The sequence below is a fragment of the Solea solea genome, chromosome 16 (assembly GCF_958295425.1).
Source record: "Solea solea chromosome 16, fSolSol10.1, whole genome shotgun sequence".
NCBI lineage: Eukaryota > Metazoa > Chordata > Actinopteri > Pleuronectiformes > Soleidae > Solea > Solea solea.
In genome coordinates, this window is record NC_081149.1 from 4,165,453 (window position 1) to 4,186,366 (window position 20,914).

General features: G+C 39.3%; 1 protein-coding gene across 3 annotated transcripts; it reads left to right on the forward strand.

Annotated features, from left to right (window-relative positions):
* Nucleotides 1-729: 729 nt before the first annotated feature.
* On the forward strand, nucleotides 730-18,654 carry copz2 (COPI coat complex subunit zeta 2). Of its 3 annotated transcripts, XM_058654398.1 has the most exons (10): nucleotides 731-881; nucleotides 5,809-5,877; nucleotides 6,349-6,433; nucleotides 9,661-9,752; nucleotides 10,378-10,433; nucleotides 12,784-12,861; nucleotides 13,006-13,057; nucleotides 13,789-13,827; nucleotides 15,125-15,157; nucleotides 17,730-18,654. In XM_058654398.1, the coding sequence occupies exons 1-10, from the start codon at nucleotides 864-866 to the stop codon at nucleotides 17,775-17,777; spliced, it is 570 nt and encodes a 189-aa protein (XP_058510381.1). In that variant the 5' UTR covers nucleotides 731-863; the 3' UTR covers nucleotides 17,778-18,654. The 3 variants fall into 3 exon arrangements, with proteins under 3 accessions (XP_058510382.1, XP_058510381.1, XP_058510383.1); XM_058654399.1 differs by lacking the exons at nucleotides 15,125-15,157; nucleotides 17,730-18,654 and adding an exon at nucleotides 13,270-13,396 and having other exon boundaries at nucleotides 730-881; XM_058654400.1 differs by lacking the exon at nucleotides 15,125-15,157 and having other exon boundaries at nucleotides 737-881.
* Nucleotides 18,655-20,914: the final 2,260 nt, after the last annotated feature.

Here is a 20,914-nt window from a genome sequence, read left to right on the forward strand (position 1 = left end):
AGAAGAAGGAGAGTGGTTAAAATCAAGAACGTTGAACACACAGGCTGTATGGAAATCATTACACTCATGGTTCTCAAACTGTGGTACGTGTACCACCAGTGATACGCAAGCTTCCTCTGATGGTACTTGGAGGAAAATTTGCAGAAATACTGTTCTACTGTATAAACCAGGGTATGTGATCAGAGTGGAGTGTGTAGAAAATGACTCAAATAAGCAAAGAATAATAATAATTAGAGTAACCCGATCTCTTGCTCCATCTTAATCTAATGTCAATATACCAGTGTGTGTGAGGAAGAGGAGGATGATGAGAGAGCAAATGCTCTATTTACTCCACTGTGGAATGGAGTACTCCACACATTACTCCACACATTTGCTCAGGTGGTACTTGGTATAGAATCACAAGACGAAGTAACTTTACAGCATCATACTTTAAAAAACTTTAAAAAATGGAAACAATTCTGACTTAATTATCTCATAATTTTGACTTTAATCTGAGAATTCCTGGTGTATTTATTTATTTAGTTTAAAACAGAAATGTTGACATGTGGGCCCAAATCCTCTTCCGGGCTCTCTTTAAAGGCAGGGCGCACAGACTTTTATTGTGAAACAGCCGGAGGCGGAGGAAGTGGAGGTGGAGCGCTGTCCCGGGAGCGCGCTCGCCTCCGTGCGCCGTCCTGGTGCTCCTCTCCGGTTGGCTGCGGCGCACGCGGGAGCGCGGCTCAGTGGTGGAAAAAAAGAGAAGTGCAGCTCTGTGTGTGACAGCTCAGAGTGTCCACGTCAACACACCGAGCACACTCACTCACTCACTCACTGACACACACACACACACACACACACGCGCCGCCGCCGCCGCCGCCGCCGCGATGGACTCCGCGTCTCTGGTGAGTGTCGATCTGCAGCGTCTTCACGGAGCTGCTGCTGCTGCATGTGTGTGTGTGTGTCATGTTGTGTCACATACGGGCTTTATTTAGCGGTGGGACATTTGTTGCATTGGCTGTTTCGGTGGCGAAGCAACACCGGGAGAGAACGACCGGGGGGAGGAGGGGGAGAGGAGGGGGGAGGCTGCAGGTTGTTCCGAAAGGAGAAAGAGAGAGAAAGAGGGAGAGAAAGAAAGCAGCTTTTATTTTCTCCTCTCATCATGATGGAGGGGTGAGGGTGTTCCTCACCCTGACTGTGGCCCGACATGTTACAGCGTGTGTGTGTGTGTGTGTGTGTGGACGCCAAGGCCTGATGAGTGATCACTGCAACACACACACACACACTTTTTAAAATGTAGTTGTTACACTGTGTGTGTGTGTGTGTGTATAAATAGGTATTAGGTGCCTATTTATACACCAGGTAGCAGCTTGTGCTTGTTTTCACTGCGTCAACTTATCGTGGTGTTAAGTGAACTCCATTTTATTATTATTATTATTGTTGTTATTATCATTATTACTAGTATTATTATCATTATTATTATTATTATAGTGGAGCCACAGCTGTTACGCAGGCGCGCGCACGCACGCACGCATTGGGCAGGACATTTAAGCCAATAAAGCTCCAGATCCTGGAGGGGTCATCACTTGTAGAGCAGAAAAGAGACGTGTGTGTGTGTGTGTGGTAGCGTGCAGTCTGTCTGTGCTTGTGTTCAGCATGTGTGCTCAGATCGGTTGACGTGTAGAGCAGAGTACGTGCCACGTCCACCATTCTCTCTCTCTCTCTCTCTCTCTCTCTCTCTCTCTCCCTCTCCCTCTCTCTCTGTCTCTCTCTCTCCACTTGCCTCGCGCACCGTTCGTTCTCCCCCTCTGTCTGTAACAACCTGTGTCTTCAATCAGTCAAACTTTCTTCACTGAACACTTTCCAAAAAGAGGAAGCACCATTCAAAGCACTAACGTGTGATTATTGGGATTAAACAAAGATTATTCTGAGACAGATTGACTGTTGAAATGCTTCTTTATGTCTGTAACGGATGACCAGAGCTGGACAATGTGGCCAAAAAAGTTACATACCATGATGACAATAGTTAAAAATCAATCAATAATATGAAGTTATTATCAATAAATATGTCACATGATTAAAGGTGTTGTTTGCTCTTGTTATGTTGTGTTACTGGCTTCTTCTGGATCCTCAACTGTGATTTTTAAATGAAAGCAGAAACACGTCCACAGTGAGACAGTGAGAGTCAAAGGTAATGACCAATCAAAGCTGCTTTCCTGCTGTTTTTCCGCTCACTCACACGTTCATAAGCTGTCGGCACAGCCGTCAGGAGCAACGTGGGCCCACTTTGGCCAGGAATTGAACCCAAAACCTTCCACTGAGCTGAAAGTTATATTTCACTTAGTGGTCGACAAACACTGGAGGTCAGTGACTTGAGTGAAGTGATGAAACTGCAGCATAAAAAATACTCAATCTCAGTCCAAACAATAACAACACACCAGGAAGCAGCGAGGGATTATGGGAATTGTTGTCTTGTTATCTCGAGAGCTTCAGTCAGCAGCACACACACACTAAACGATCCATGAGTGACAAATACACACAATACAAGGAAAGAACAAAGAGAGGCTGTAATGTCATTACAATGTTACCTTAATATAAGATAATATAACAAAATATGTCATGATAGTTTCATTGTTATAGATATTTGAATGCAGAGTGATGACATAATGCACTTGAAATAAAACACTTGAAGTATTTTAAGTATTGTATTTTTAAAATAGTTCACCAGAACTCTAGTATTTACCACAGTACTGGAGTAAAAATACTTTTTCCCTGCACAGACGACACATAGCGACAGCTGTACTCATCACATACACAGTATATATACTTTTTTTACTGAATACTGTATATGCTTTTTAATAGTTGCTGGTTTCCTGCTGGTCCTTTCTCCTCTGTGTCGCTCCTTGGATTAAACTATGAATCTTACTCCCATTCCTCCTCTCCTTCCTCTCTCCTCTCCTCGCCTTGCTTCACTTCTCTCTCACCCCCTTCCCTCTGCCAACCTCTGTCCCCTCTCTCACCCTCGTCCTCCCTCCCTCCCTCCCTCCCTCCTTGTTGGGCCTGTGTTGCTCTCTGCAGGCACAAGTTTGTTTCAAAGTGTGTATACCAGAGTTTATATACTTAAAGGAATACTTCATCCATTAGCATTTAGCTTGTATTACTAGAACAGGGCGAGTATTTTTGAAAACCTCCGTTTCCCCTGAGTGCAGAAATATCTTCATTCTCTTTTCTTTAGACTTGGTCCGAGGCTTGAAACTGTGACGCTAATCCCGCACATGTTAGACCCACTCGTAGGGGGCGGGACCTCATTCCCAGAATGTGTCCGCCATCTTTGCTAACAGCTAGGCTAACAGGAGCAAGTGTCAGTGGTGGGCACGTAACAAAGAAAAGAATGAAGATGTTTCTACTCCCCCTATTCTAGTAGCACAAAGCTAAATGCTAATCTGTAAATACCTGCTCCTCCCTCACATTAAAGGTCCAGTGTGTAAGAATTACTGGCAAATTCAACTGCACCATATATGCACCTTAAAATCCACTGCTATCTATCTATCCATCTATCCATCTATCCATCTATCCATCTATCTATCCATCTATCCATCTATCCATCTATCCATCTATCCATCTATCCATCTATCTATCTATCTATCTATCTATCTATCAGAAACTGGCCTTTTTCAGTATTCAGGATCCTTTTAGGTTTCATCCTCAGATTTGAACGTTCCCCATGAACAATGTGTTGAATGAATCTAGAATGAATCCATGATTGCATACATGCATTGACGACAGAGCTACAGAAATATTTGTATGCAATTTTTGTGCTGTAATTTGTACGTTGAGCTTGAGTTCAAAGGTCACTGTGCTGTTCCTCAGAACAGGAACAGGATCAGAAATGAAAGGCAGCATTTGTCTCCTTCACTCATGGATATCGTACATTTTAGGATCTTGTATCCCACATTGTAGCAATTGGGATTTTCAGCCCTAATTGTCGACATTGATAGAAACGATGGATTTGATGTTGATCCAGAATCCTGTGACGATTCACTTCTGTGTTCAGCAACAATAATCCTGCCACCAAGTGCTGGAAGGTTTTATATTGTCTTTGTAATTTCCACTGAAATGTGCAAACAGTTAGTCAAGTCAAGTTCATTTTATTTATAAAGCCCAAGAGCACAAACACAGCAAGTGAAACCCTTTTATCCTTAGACCCTCACATCACATGACAGACAGACATGTGATGTGACAGACAGGCAGACAGACAGGTTATAGATAGCAGTTATTATATAGATATGCAGTAAGACTGGATAAGTGGAGGAAGTTAGTTGGCTTCTGTCCCGAGAGTACAAGACTCACGGAACAGCATTGCATTTAAGCATTTTCCATATTTAGACTGTTAACAGATATGAAGAATTTGAGGTGTTTCTCTGCTGCACAGACTTTTCTTTAGAGGGAAATGAATAATGGCTTTGAAAACCTCATGTACTGTAAAACTCAGTGTAGAGGTTATTGTTAGAGAAACAGACCTGAAACAATGCAGAGTCACTGTAATTCGTTACTGGCATCTTCTGAAAGCTCACAGTGTCCTAATGTGGTTTAAAAACAAACAAACAACAACAACAACAACAACAGACAAGAAGCTGCAGCTTTGAATGTTGTGTTATAGTTGAGTGGAACAGCCTCTTTGACCGCTTTTGAAATTAAAACATAATTATTGTCATTAATGATTCATCTTTTCATTATTTTCCCAATTAAAGCTGCTGTCAGTGAAATCCGTTAAAATCTGTGTTTGAGTGACATGATGTAGGATTTCAACCTTTAAATAATGTGAACCTGAGCAGCTCTGCGACACCTGCATTAGCAACACAAATAATAACTAAACATTCTTACTTGTAACTTGTACGTTACAGGTTTGTTGTTTTCACTGTTTCACACATTTTAGATGCTTTGGTTTTGTAATTGTCTGCTCAGGACACTTTAATTTGCTTACTAAACATACGATCGATGTCTTTTTTGATCTACGGTCAAGCTCTGCTCATATGGTAATTACCTCAGCTGGTCTGATGCACTTCCAGGTTGTATATTATGAATTCAGACAGGTTTTTAAGGATAAACGCTGACCAACATACTTAAAGCTGGTGGTGGTTATGTTCACCAGTGTGTAGATGTCTGAAATACATCTCCCCCTCAGTATAGATGAGAGAGGCCATGACAGTGGGGGGCGGAGGAACTTTAACTTTAAAGTTCCTGGTCTAAGTTCTGTGATACACTCTGACTGTGAATCTATGCTAGTCAGTGCATAACAGAACTTTGTCCCGGGGCTGAAACACTTCAGCGATGAACAGATGGATGAAGCATGAGTGAAGAGTGTCGGGCTGGGCATCATATTAATAATTATCTACTACTTAGACTTATAATAGAATAGAATAATAGTTCTTACCTTACAGTATTAAAGAGTTAAAGACGTTGATATAAAGCCCTAACCCTGGAGAACGGAATGGAAAAGAAAGTGTTTGGTTGTTCCACATCTGGGAAAGTGCCAAACAAACTGAAATGAAAAACCAGAACCAAGCGACGCCATAATGGGAGAAACTGTGAATGCAGCGTGCTGTCCATTGTATAAACTGGTCAGACTGGGCAGCTTGTGTGGTTTAATGCATAATAAATGCAAAACAGGAAAATCAGGCTTTCTCTGTACAGTAAAGGTCGATGCAACACAGTGTCCAGGTGTGGGAGGACAGGCAGCGTCTCGCTGTGGCTCGCTGTGTCCTCGATGTCTCCCTGAAATGACTCAGCACAGCTGAAATATTAAAGATGCTCTCTCTTTCATTGTTGCAGGAACCTTCCCTCTACACAGTCAAAGCTATTTTCATTCTTGACAACGACGGCAACAGACTTCTCTCAAAGGTAAGACGAGAACATGTGCTTTAACCTACGCTCGTTATCTCAGTGCACAAAGGGCCACTGAATAGTCTGGATCGTTCGTTACGACGCCACCTACTGTTTAATACGCTGCATTGCTTGACGTAGAACGAGCGGGTTATGCAGGTCCGTGCAGAACAATGAGCGAGTGATTTTAAGCAAGAGAGAGCAAATGACGACGTGATGATCTCTGTCTGGATTCTCCAAGATCCAGTCCTGGACTATCACTTGTGCAGATGCACATTCAGTCCTTGAATGTGTGTGGGATCATGAAATTGTCTGTATTTATATTATATTATATTATATCACCCATAGCTGACTTACTCTGCAGTTTTGCCATTCACCCATTCACAGTCCAGCGAGCTGGGAACCTTTCAGCTGAGAGACGACATGGTGACATGGTGTCATGGTTTCATGGTGTCATGGTGTCATTGTGTGTGTGTGTGTGTGTTTCAGTACTATGACCCCGGGCTGTACCCGTCCATAAAGGAGCAGAAGAACTTTGAGAAGAATGTTTTCAACAAGACGCACAAAGCAGACAGTAAGCTCCTCTCGGTTTCTTCTGGACACAATCATGTGCACAGACTGTACCATTATCACTTCTCCATTCATGATAATAGAAATTCACCCAGTCATTATATGATGATCACATCACTCGTGCAGACGTTGCCCTGTATGTGTGAAAGTTATGAATGCATGTGCTGTGTCATACATGTTTAGTCCTGTTTAATGTACAGCATGGGTGGAAATGCTTCACAGTAATCTGAATGAATGGGATTTTAATCTCGATTACAGCGTCACAGCTAACTGTCTGTTGTTTGTTTTTAAATCATCCAATAAGTGAAATTAGACATTAGAGGTTATGGCAAATCTAGTTTTGGGTTGAATTAAAAGCCAATGAAATAAAGCAGGTATTATGTGAAACTGTATTTTAAGCGTGCAACACGGATCATAAATAGTTGTTATATTTATTTTCAAATGTATTTATAAGTGTATTCACTCTTTGAGAAGCACAAACATCTCAAAAGAAAACCTTCAGAAACAACCTGTGTTACATCTTATCTTATCTCATCTATATACTGTATATGTAGATATATATATATATGTATATATGTGTATATATATATACTCTACATATATATGTATATATCTATAGATGTAGATATAGATATATATGTATATAGCCTCAAAATATCCAGATATAATTTATAAGCCATATTGCCCCACCTTAATGTCACTATTGGAGGAAACTACGTTCCTTGGTAAATGTGAAACTGTTGTTGTAGGCAGAGCAGGGTGATAAATGTGTATATATATATACTCTACATATATATGTATATATCTATATATGTATATATCACCAGAGCAGGGTGATGAATGTGTATATATATATATATACTCTACATATATATGTATATATCTATATATGTATATATCACCAGAGCAGGATGATGAATGCGTATATATATATACTCTACATATATATGTATATATCTATATATGTATATATCACCAGAGCAGGGTGATGAATGTGTATATATATATATATACTCTACATATATATGTATATATCTATATATGTATATATCACCAGAGCAGGGTGATGAATGCGTATATATATATATACTCTACATATATATGTATATATCTATATATGTATATATCACCAGAGCAGCGTGATAAATGTGTATATATATATACTCTACATATATATGTATATATCACCAGAGCAGGGTGATGAATGTGTATATATATATATATACTCTACATATATATGTATATATCTATATATGTATATATCACCAGAGCAGGGTGATGAATGCGTATATATATATATACTCTACATATATATGTATATATCTATATATGTATATATCACCAGAGCAGGGTGATAAATGTGTATATATATATACTCTACATATATATGTATATATCACCAGAGCAGGGTGATGAATGCGTAAAGCTTTGACACCTGGACATTAGTCTGCAGCCTCCTTCCATCCCTTTGCTGCAGGGTCTGGCGCTCACACACGTCTCCAGTGTCGTCTGTTACCCATGCATATATCTAGTAACCCAGCAGTTGTGCATGAAACGAGCCCTGAAGCACTTTTCCCATGAGCTTGTGTTCCACTAAACCAGCGCTGTCAAACTCATTTTAAGTACAGGGGCCACATTCTGCACAACTTGATGATCTGAAGTGGGCAGGACCAGTCAAATAATGGCATAATAACCTATAATAATGTTTCCCTTTATTTTACATTCATTTAATCTATTTAAAAATATTAAGTGCAATTTCAACAATATTATGCCTAAGTTAACCATGTACAGGTAACTGAAAAATATAATATTTCACATTTTTAGGGCCCGAGCCACGAATGGGAGGGGCCAAAATAGTTTGGAACCTGTTGTTATCCCTCATACACGTGGTTTGTGGTCATTTTTGAGGGGGTTAACGTGCTTAAAATCTCTTGAAACTTTGCATGGAGGTCAGGTCTGGCGATAATGCAATATTACCATAGTTCTGGGACACGTGCGTCCTCGAGGTCTCTGTAGCGCCCCCTGATGTGAAACGTGGATGGAGCTCGCCAAGATTAAGTTTCACCAAATTTGACGAGACTTGGCGGGAAGATGTTATAGAACCAAGACGAACAAAAAAGTCCATCGGGACCATGGCCTCAACTCAACGGGAAGTCGGCCATTTTGAATTTGGCGTCCATCTTGGCGATTTGTGCGCTTCGTAAATGAACAAACTCGTCTGAGCACGTTTATCATACAGACTTAAAAAATGTGACAATTACTGCTAGTATTGGACACATCAAAGGCAAAATGTGATCGAAAGGTTTTCTTGGATTCAAAAGGGCGTGGCCAGTGGCCATGGCAACCATCGGAAGCCACGAAAACAGGAAGTGCCCTATGACTTCCTCATACATTGACCGATCGCCTCGAAAACTTCATACGTGACACAAGAGACCGACCCTGAACACGTCTACGGACAGTAACAAAAGAGTCCGTAACCACGGCCTCAACTCAACAGGAAGTCAGCCTTTTTTAGAATTTTGACGTCCATTTTGGACATTTGCACCACACGTAAATGAGTTGGACACGTCAAAGGTGAAAAGTTGTATTCAAAAGTGAGTGAGTGAGTGAGTGAGTGAGTGAGTGCATTCCCTGACTGGCGTGGGGACGCGAGGACCCTATCATGACAGCGTGCAGTCCTAGTTATTATTACATTATAATCATAATGTGAAATTTTCTCAAATTCATCACTGGTGGGCCGGTTCTGGCCCGCAGGCCGTACATTTAACACCCCTGCACATAAAAAAGAGACTTTGCCATTTCTGTTAAATTGTTTCGTTTAAAAACAATGGAACAAAAAAGAATATTTGGCCTGAAACCAAAGCAAGTTTGATTTTCAGTGGATGTGAGGTTGTTAGTTTGACACAGCTGATACCTGAGTCCCCTCCCCAGGCCTCTTCATTCCTAACCCAATATATTCCTCCTTTTGTCCAAAACTCTTCCTTCACTCCTCCTTTTCTCCTCTTCCGTCTACACCTGTCATGCTATATCCACTCACCTCATCCTCCCTTTTGTTCTGCTCCTCTGCCTCTAAATGCATTTCTCCTCTCCTTGTCTTCTTCCGCCCGTCCTCGCCTCCTTCTCCCTCGTCCCTCTCACGCTCGCTCGTCTCTCTTCTCACTTATATCGTCTTCTTTAATAAAAGAGAGGTCTTACGTTTCATCCCTAACCAATCGTTCTTTCTCTCCTCAGATGAGATAGCTTTCCTGGAGGGGATGACCATTGTCTATAAGGGCAGTATAGATCTCTTCCTCTACGTGGTGGGAAGTGCTCAGGAGAATGAGGTAGTGTGCACTTAACTCTCTCTGTGCGACAAAGCTTTTTCTTTCCCTCAGCTCTTAGGAAATAATGAAATGAGGAATAGAATGATCTGAGGCTCTTTCTTATGTCTCAGCGACGCTGTGTGTCATCCTGTCACATGGAGAACAGTGCCCTCTACAGCTCACGCAGGATTCTTTAATAAACATTGAGCAGAAGATCATTTCAATTCACCACTTTTGAGCGGGACCTTCTCCAAAAATACCCAATTAAGGGATTAGAGAATAACAATCTCTTTAATTAGTTACATGAAAAGAAAGTTAAATAATGACAATAGCATGAAATTTGAAAGTTGACGCAATCATAATGAAGGTTAATGAAGTTGTGTATGTTTTAATATTTTAAAGGAATTGACAAAGTAAATATTCTTCTTGCTTCATTACCAAGGATCCTGCTTTAGATTTAAGGGTATATTAAGGGTTATTTAAGGGTACTGGTGTTCTGGTGTTTTACACAGCAGGGTCTGGAAATACTCACGGTTAAATGTTCGTAAAGATTTTACATCAAATAATAAATAAGTGAATCAAAAATATTTGAAGTGCTTGTGAAAAAGAAATCTATCTAAATTCTTTCCTTTTCTCTCTTTTATAGCTGATGCTGATGTCAGTGCTCAACTGTTTGTTTGACTCACTCAGTCACATCCTCAGGTACGTCAACACACACACACACACACATGCACAAGGGGTGGACCATTCCTGCCAAATTTCCGGAAACTTTCCATGGGATGTGTAGTTTGGGAATTTTGGAAATTTACCAAATTGGAAACCTTCCGCTGGAATTTATGAGAATGAACTGGAAATTTTGGATTTAAAGAAACTATATAAACACAATAAGTTAGTTAACTAATGTAATGTAACTAGCAAGGTTGAATAGTTGCTAGTTAAACTTAGGGTTAGGGTTAGAACACCATAGATCAAATATCTACTTTATTTAGTCATATTTGGGTTCAAACGTGGCTTCAGTAGTTCAGGTATGCAGAAATCATCTGTTTTTGTGCACATGTAGGGGGCGTGGCCTCTGTGCTGTGTGTCTGGGACTGCCTATTTGCATCAAATCTGATTGTTTTATGGTAAAATATGTTATTGAACAACAGAGTTCCCAAACTTCAATTTTTAAAAATTCCACTTTATTCCTATTCATTCCCATGGAAAGTTTCCAATTTTTAAAATTCCCAGAATTTTGCAACCCTTATATTAGAGATAGGCATTTTAGCAAAAAGGCAATTTTGAAAAGTGAATGATATTATTCATTGAATATTCTGAAATCCAGTGCATGAGAGCTAGTGAAAGTAATGCAGGGTTCCCAGTGTCTTGAACTAACGAGATGCATTTAAAGACCCCTGTAAATTTCATCACTTCTATGGGGTCTACTGTACAGCATGTAGAGCTCAGAGGAGCAGCTTCTAGATGCATTCTGATGCTGCTGACTCCTTCTGATCACTGGAGGACAAAGATTTGTTTTTATCAGTGCAATGTTTCTCAGTGAATGAAAGTGTGTTCTTGAATCCGTATTGATTTCTGAGTTTGTAGCCTCGGCACCTTCTGTGCTGATGTCAGTCCACACAAACACTCCCACTACTTCAAGCCTCTCTCTCGCGGGTGAAGACTGATGTAAAATTCAACACCGGCACATCCCTCAATGTTGACTGCAACAACCACATTAGCAGCCAAAGAGCCGCTTATGTGGTTGCTGTGGTAACCGATGCAGTAGTAATGCAGAGCGTGAGTGATGGAGACTCTGAGAGATTATGTCATGATACACTATGCAAGAGTGCAGACGCTAACGTGGTTTTATTTTAAACCGCAATAGTATATTATAGTATATTATAAAATATACTAAAGACTACACCGTAAATATAATTATTTTAAGTTTGAATCTATATTGAATCTATTGAATCTATTGAATATATATATATATATCTATATATATATATATATATGTATATATATATATATATACACATATATATATATCTATATATATATATATGTATATGGACCTGATGGCTGGACTGCAGCATTTAAGGAATATTTGAAAACAGTGCTGGACAGAAACACATGACTTATTAATGAATACGTCATGTAAGAGTTATTGTGACATAGTTCAGACTGTGCTGGTGAGCTGGAGCATGTCGGATGCTTTTCTCCGTGTTGGCTGGACAGACTCGTGCAGGGTACGGTCCAGTTGCAGGTTCTTCAATATCCAGACAAATGGAAGTGCAGCTGTGTTTTGTACAGTTGTGTCGAGGGTGTAACTGGGTCATGTGGAGAGCTGTGTGCAGTCAGTGAGGCTAAGCTTCAATGGCAACCTCCTTTTTATTTCTACATGTGTCCAATACTAAAATAGACATCTGGAGCTGTTTGAAGGAACCTGAGACGGAACTTAAAGCAGACTAACAGAAGTAAAGTAACAAAGTAACCGCACCATTTAAATCAGTGATGTTAGTGACGCACCTGCAGGGGAATCTTTCACATTCTGAATGATCCCGGCTGTTTTTGGGGTATAATTAACACACGGAGGCTGTTGAAAGTCAACAGGTGGCGCTGGTTTATGAAATAATGTAGTTTTAGCTCACGTGGTGCTAACGGCTAACTCGCGTCGTTAGCTAACTTCGTAGCCTCTGATTTCGGGCGCTGCTGGAGCGGAATGGACTCGATTATATCGGAGATTTTAGAGGCGGTCGATATAATCAGATACTCGTTATTGGCTGATATTGGACCGATATCAATATCGTATCGGGACATCACTAGTATACAGCTGCAGAGCAGGGGTGGAAGGGGCAAGAACTCGCTGCTCATCATTGTTTGGGCACTTCCTGTGTGCAGCACTGGAATTACACGAGGCAAAGATCCAAACACTGCTATAGTGGGAAACAGGTTTATGTGATGGACTTAATCACCGTCATTTCTCCAGTGGAATTGCAATTTTGACAGAATAACAAACTAGCACAGGAAATGTCATGATATTTAAGGTTCAATGATTCATATTTTTCTGTAGGAAAAATGTGGAGCGTGTGTGTTTACTGGATAACATGGAAGGAGTTTACCTGGTGGTGGATGAGATCGTTGATGGAGGGTAAAAGGAAAACACCATTTTGTCGTATTTAAAATTAAATCTAGTTAAACTCCTAGTTAAAGAAAAGAAAAGAAAAATAACCCTTCTCTTCTCTTGTCTGTGATGCTCTGCGTTTCTGATTGGCTGCTTGGTTTCTGTTGCCAGGGTGATTCTGGAGAGTGACCCCCAGCAGGTTCTGAAGAAGGTCAACTACAGAGTAAGAAGACTGTCAATCACTCCCACTTCTGTCTCATAACTGGATGATTTGAAACGATGCAAAAATGGAATGAGAAAAAGAAATGACGTGAAATGTTGTCATACGTTGAGACGGAAGCTTTTCTCTTCATCTCACCGACTTCACCTTTCTCTCTCTCTCTCTCTCTCTCTCTCTCTCCTCCTCCCTGTGTCTCCCCCTCTGAACGGTGTCAGTCACTGTCAGAGCAGGCCTATGGCTTTGTCCTGTTTGACTACATCACTGGAAACCTAGAGGGACAGACAGACAGGAGTCAGCTGCTGTAGACAGACAGACAGGCAGAGAGAGAGAGAGAGAGAGAGGGTGAGCGAGTGAGTTAAAGAGAGTGAATGAGTGAGAATGCAGTGGAAAGACAACAGAGGGATGGGCGAGACAGACCAGGTAAAAGCATGGTGAGAGAGTGTGATGACTAACAAGCAGGTGTAAAAACAGCAGGTTGGTGGCAGGACTTTATGCTTCAGAACCACGCTTTTAAAAGCTTTTATAACTGGAGAGAATTAATATACATAACTGTAAAAAGACATATTTGAGTGTGTTCTAATACGAGCTGTGTTTGGTTGAGCTGTTAACCGTGTGTTTAATATCACTATTTACAGTATGCACTGCTCTGCTTGTGTGTGAGTGTGTGTGTGTGTGTGTGTGCATAGTGTTGCACTTTTCCTCTGTAAACCAAACCATGTCGCTGTGTTTTACAGGCGGACGAGAACCCGTTGTCTGAACAAAGCGTTGCCCAGGTAACACATACACACACACACACACACACACACACACACACACACACGTTTTTACACACCTTCCTTTAAAATAACCACAAATGACATCTAAACCGTTCAGACCCATAATTCAGTAAACCAGTGTCGGCACAAATGTACTGTTTTTCACGTTTTATTCTTATACATGTTGGATTCTACTTACATATGTCATATTTTCAAAAACCTTGTCACTGATGCACATGTGAGTCTCAGCGTGCACAGTGCCGGTTGTAAAAATGCAAAAATCCTTTTATTTTTTTACATGAAATCAACTATATTTCAGTCAAGCGACGGTTTCATGTAATAACGTATAAATAATAAAACATAATTGTGATTAACGGAAGAAAATGTGTTAAAGGCCCACTGCTGTGCCAACTCTCACTGTTGTTGTAGGAGCTTCAGTTACAGATGTCGGAGTTCTCAGATAATTGTCTGGACGTGTACAGTTCATGTGTGATTGTATAGATTGTATAGATTAATGGGCAAAACATACCGTTTTCACCATTTACAACAGGTATAAGATGTAACTTTTGCATCCAATTCATTTGTTCCAGGTGGATAGAATCCTGAATATTCTCTGTACTGTCATGAAAATATTACTGCTGGGCGTCCACAGGAATGCCCACCCAACAAATCTCCTCTCATGGCACTTCTCTATTTTTTAGAAATTTTAAAAAGTTTAAAGAGTTTAAAAAGCGAGCGTCTGGCAGGGAATTCCAAATATATTTTTGATCTAAAGTAAGAAGTAGGCCTAAGCATAAGCCTTGTGGCACACCACAAATGATATGGTGAGTAGCATTTGGAGCACTAGCACTTAAAAAAGGGCCAGATTTGGAAATCAAGGCCACATGAAGTCAATAAACACGACACGTGTACACTGGAGCACGTACAGTACATGCTCACACTAACACTGCATGTTTGGAAACTAACATTAATGTGACAACAATAGCTTTTTTTACTTGATGATAAATGACAGAAACGCTGCACCTTTACTGTGGCTGATAATAATCAGCAGCTGTCTTCACGCTCATGCTAACATGCTAACAGTGGGTGAATGTTTGTTTGAATGACGGTTTTTAACTCACAGAAAGCTAAGTTAGCATCCAAGCTAACGTCGGATATGTTTGTGCTTCACTCATTTTCTGCCGTAACAAATGTGTTTATTTGAATTAAATGTTTTTAGCTGTTATGATGTTGAGTGAGTGAGTGAGTGAGTGAGTGAGTGAGTGAGTGAATACTGGCACCCTAAGCTTCTCTTTTATTGCTCTAACCCTCACAGCATATAACAGAGAAACTGGCCCTGACCTCTAATGTAAGTCTCTACTAACAGTCTCTCTGCACTGCTGTCCAAAGCTTTTTTTGATGTTGTTTCACTATTTTCCTCTCTCTATGTATGTATATATGTGTATATACTGTATATATACATATATACACGTATATATATGTGTATATATGTATATATATATACACATATATATACACACATATATATATATACATATATGTATATATGTATGTATATATGTATATATATATACATATATGTATATATGTATATATGTGTATATATGTATATATGTATATATATACACACACATATATATATATATACATATATATGTGTATATATATACATATATATGTATATATGTGTGTGTGTGTATGTATGTTAACTGTATAGTGTATTAAGATATATATACAGTGGGTACAGTGATTACATTTAGCAATTTTTGAGGCCAGAAACTCAGTCCTTGAGGTGACGTGTTGAGAAACTGTAGAGCAGGGCTCACTGAAGTGTACCTGAAGAGTAGAGAATAATAAGGAGGGCTGCCATATTAACATTTTATGCAATTTACCATTTAAATGATTCATATTATGCATTCAATTGCATACACATTCATCCCAGTGCTTACTCCTTATGATTATCACAGTTTTTATAAACCATATCAATGATATTTTACCGAGTGATCATATGGAAACATGCAAGTGATTTCATACCACATGCAGTTATCCTATCAAAACAAAACATTATTATTATTATTATTGTTATTATTATTATTATTATTGTTATTGTTATTATTATTATTGTTGAACTGTCTCTCTCTCTGTCAGTCTTTCACATGTCACAGTTATCCCGAACAAAATAATTAACGCTATTGTGACGATTGTAACTTAAAAAGTCACCCACGGGAAGAAATAGTGAGCAGTGATTGAATGGAGAAGATGCAGCTCCCCCTTGTGGCGTTGTAAAAATAGAGCACTAGAACAACAACTCGTCCTCTCATGTGAAATATTTACAATTTAACATTCACGTTGTCCCAAAAATGTCAGTTCACTATGACCTCTGCTGTTTTTTCAATAACACCAGCACCTGGCGAGGAAATCTTCATGTATTTACTTGTAATAAATCACATTTTATTTATGCAGCACGTTTCATACAAAGCACTGCAGTTCAAAGTGTTTTACAGAATAAAATAAAGCGGTTATGAGGAAAACACTATCATGGAACTCACAAATAGCTGCGAGGGAGAACAACATGCAGTCACTAATGGGTAATCATAAAAGGAGCTTAAATAAAATAAAACTAATTAGTAACAGATGAAATGAAAATGATAAGTACATAAAAGTAAGTCAGACAATAATACTGCATCAGATTAAACGAGTATTATTCATCAAAGAAATATGTGTAATACTGATAAATGGCTACTGTTGTACTACTATTTTACTTTGTTTTCTTTAGTCAATTAAAACTTAACTGAAAACTCAGTTTAATGTCTAATTTAATAAGATCGACATGTAAAAAATTGTATCTACAAAGTAAAGCTGTTTGAATAACTGATCTCCAAGCGCCCCCTGCTGTCAGAATAAAGAGGCAGCAACTGCCACAGCGGTGAAAGGAAGTCGAGGAATAATGCACAGACTGACAGAAGGAGAGAGATGATCGTTTGCTCTTTTATTATTATTATTATTATTATTATTATTATTATACTTTAATAAATGATGTGTTTATTCAAATCTGTGGGGACAAGAACCTAGTGATACATCTACAGTTTAAAATGCATTTTATGTAAAGAAAACTAAATCTCAATCCCTGCATTTGTGAATGAACATAAATTTACTATAATATTGTTCCACACAAAAAAAAAAATATATTAACTCAAAAATGATAATTCGTAATAATTTATTGAATTACAGGCTGGAAAATTCTGATTAAAAATCAGCCGTCAACTAACAATAAAAACATAATTCACTGTAATAGTTAGATTTAACTTAGTTAATTGTGATCACAACAAAAACAGAAACGCTGTGTTGCCGAAAAGTGGCTGCATTTTAATTAAAATGTTATTATTAAGAATGTATTGGTGTTACTATTTACACTATTACTGACATCTAGTGGTTGAAGAGTGGTACTGCAATACGACAAGAGGTTTGCTGTTACAGAAAATACTGAAGAAACAACTCCACAGACAGTGATTTTATTAGAATATAAATACATACACGACTAAACAAGCTCTTTATTTCACTACCATGGCATTAAATATTGTAATAAAATATAATAAACTGTGATAGACTTATTATCAATAAACTGTACATTAGCTACATGCTCAGTTCATCTGTAATGTCTTTAAACCTAATGCAGGTCACTCCCATCTCACCCATTACTTAGATTATAATCTATGAGTGGTGGATTATTGTTATAATTCAGCTAATAAATCATTCCAGTCTTCAACACACATTTATTTCCCATATTGTCCTCAGCGAACGCTTCTCTAATTTCTCTTTTAATGTTCTTTTTTTTTTGGCTGTTTTGTTAACGTCTTTGCTTTCCTCTCACGTTACGTTGTATCACGACGTGGATGTTGTTGTTGTCTCTGTGTCTCCAGGTTCTCCAGTCGGCGAAGGAGCAGATCAAATGGTCCATACTGAAATGACGCGGACCGCAAACGTCCCAGAGAATATTTTTAGTCCCAAAGATATTTTTGTAGAAACAGACGAAAGGAAAGCTGGTTAGAGGCCTGTTTATGTCACTGTTACACTGTTACACTGTTACACTGTTAACCAGTCACACAGGCTTTTCATACTTACTTTGTGCAATGGCATTTGTTACACGGCGTGTGACGGGATTAATGAAGTTAATGCTTGTGAAAGGGTGAAGATAGTGGAGTCCATCTGTGCTCCTGATTAAAGGAAACTGACAGTTTCAGTCTAATATTCATCTCCATGAAAACATGAGGAACGTCACGATGGGTCATTGTTTTGTTTTGTTACTGGAGGAGGAGGAGGAGGAGCTAGATCTTCCTCCTATTTGCGTCTTATTTGCGTGTTGGTCAATTTTTTTTCCCCCATAAAATGTTACCAGTCCAAATCAATTTTGGATCAATTTTCAACAAAAACTCAATCGAAATAAATAAACGAGGCCCGTGACATCATCTGTGCACTGAACTGTTCAGTTTAATAAAGTTGTGTTGTGTGTAGGCTCCTTAAATGCTCAAAGTTTATTTAAATGTTTATTATGACGCTAAACAAGTAGCAGAATGTGGACGAGGCAATATTTTGCACTGTTAAAACTTTTATTAAAAGGAAAAACAAAAAAGCTCTAACCTTTCCTTCAGTGGAATTCAAATCTGTACATAAAACTGATTTTCTAAATCAAAGGGACCTGAACGAAGAAGGAAGGAAGGAACTGATATTAAATATGTTAGATGAAAAAGGAGAGGGAAAAAAGCCAAAGACAAATTGATCATTTTGTAATTTTTCTTTATCCACCATTTGTGAGACCGAAAATAAAACTGTATATTTGTCCTTGTTTCCAGTCGTCCTGGTTTTTCTCATAGTACGATTGTTTCAGTCCTTTCACTACAGCTGATCAACTTTGACTTAACATCACAGCACATTATGTGTGTATGTCTGTATAAATACCAGTACTTTCAAGTTATATTCATATAATATTGTAATTTAGGAGGACATAGTCATGTGTTTGCAATCCTGTTTAAAAATATTGGAATTCACTTTGACTTGATTTTGCAACATTTAGTGTCACGTGTCATTTCAGTCACTGTATAAACATTATACTCACACAGCTCATGTGAGAGTGGGTATTTGGCACCATCTAGTGGACTCAAACATCAATTGCTCTTATTTATTTTGATACACAATAAGTTTAATGTTTAACAGCGGTTAAAAATGACATGCTAAAATAATGGATACTTGTAATAATATTACTAAGAAAAATATGTTATTTCACTGTACTGAAATAATAAACAATAAAACCCTTAATACTGTATATATAATAATAATAATAGCGTGAATTGGAACTGGATTGCAATGAAAATATGTAAGTATAAATAATACAGATAGAAATGTATTAATATTACAGACACACGGGCATTGAAAGTTACAGTACAGACAGGTATATTAATACATATACAGTACAAGTGTTACTACAGTTGTATCTATGCAGAGACGTGTATTTGTACCACATTATAGATATATTTGTACATATGTATGCATACCATGCATGTTTATTTACATTACAGATACAAGTGTATTCCTACTGTACATGTGTATTAATACTACAGATACAGGTCTGACTATGAAGATATATATGTATTTCTACTATACACGTGTATTAATACTACCATTATCAGTATAACTGTGAAATACATACATGTATATTCCTATACGTGTGTATTAGTACTGCAAATACAGATGTAACTAAGTAGACACGTGTATTCCTAACTACTTAAATGAAGTTGTTAGGATTTAAAGCCAGGAGGCAGAACAGGTGTCAGTGTTTCGTCACCGCAGACTCCGCAGACTCCACAGTGACTCGTCACCGCAGACTCCTGCAGACTCCACAGTGTCTCGTCACCGCAGACTCCACAGACTCCTCAGTGTCTCGTCACCACAGACTCCGCAGACTCCACAGTGTCTCGTCACCGCAGACTCCTGCAGACTCCACAGTGTCTCGTCACTGCAGACTCCTCAGTGTCTCGTCACCACAGATTCCGCAGACTCCTGCAGACTCCACAGTGTCTCGTCACCGCAGACTCCTGCAGACTCCACAGTGTCTCGTCACCGCAGACTCCACAGACTCCTCAGTGTCTCGTCACCACAGATTCCGCAGACTCCACAGTGTCTCGTCACCGCAGACTCCTGCAGACTCCACAGTGTCTCGTCACTGCAGACTCCACAGACTCCTCAGTGTCTCGTCACCACAGATTCCGCAGACTCCGCAGACTCCACAGTGTCTCGTCACCGCAGACTCCTGCAGACGCAGAGAAAGATGGAACAGAGTGACAGACAGCGAGTGCAGCTGCAGGAGACTGTTGTGAAATGACCAGCGTCTGACTCAGCACAAAGAAAGGTTCACCGTCTCCATCACTGTCATCATCATCATCATCATCATCATCATCATCATGCACACAGACGACAAACTCTGCTTTCTATCCTCCACCTGTTTAAACTTTCATTCACTGAGTCACTGCAACAGCACACTGAAGGAAATGATTTCATGTGCCTCTGCGTTCTCTCATGACCATGTGACTGTGTCCTCACTGAGTGACACATCTCAGGTGTGTGTGTGTGTGTGTGTGCGCGCCTGCATTACCTCACTGCCTGATGCACTAACTCAGCTCCTCACACAGACATTGGCTGCACACAATTACCATACGGCAGCTCATTGGCCGAGACACTGACATTGACAAATTGACCTGCCTCTGATTGGCTAATTAAGCTGTGATGTCACAAAGAGAGAGCAAGAGAGAGAGAGAGGGAGGGAGTTGGGGGAGGAGTGTGAGAGTTTTTTTTTTGTTTTTAATCAACCTTTACATTTGATTTCATGAATCAAAGTGAGGCAAAAACAGAAAATGAATAACTAAAAAATAAATCATTTACTGCTCACGTCTTCACAGATCGATCTGTTTTTGTGAGCTTATAGAAGGAGAGAGAGAGAGAGAGAGAGAGAGAGAGAGAGAGAGAGAGAGCATTGGAGGGAGGGGAGATGAAAGGGAGAGAGACATAGAGTGTGTGTGTGAGAGAGAGGCAGTGGGCGGAGTGAATGTGACAC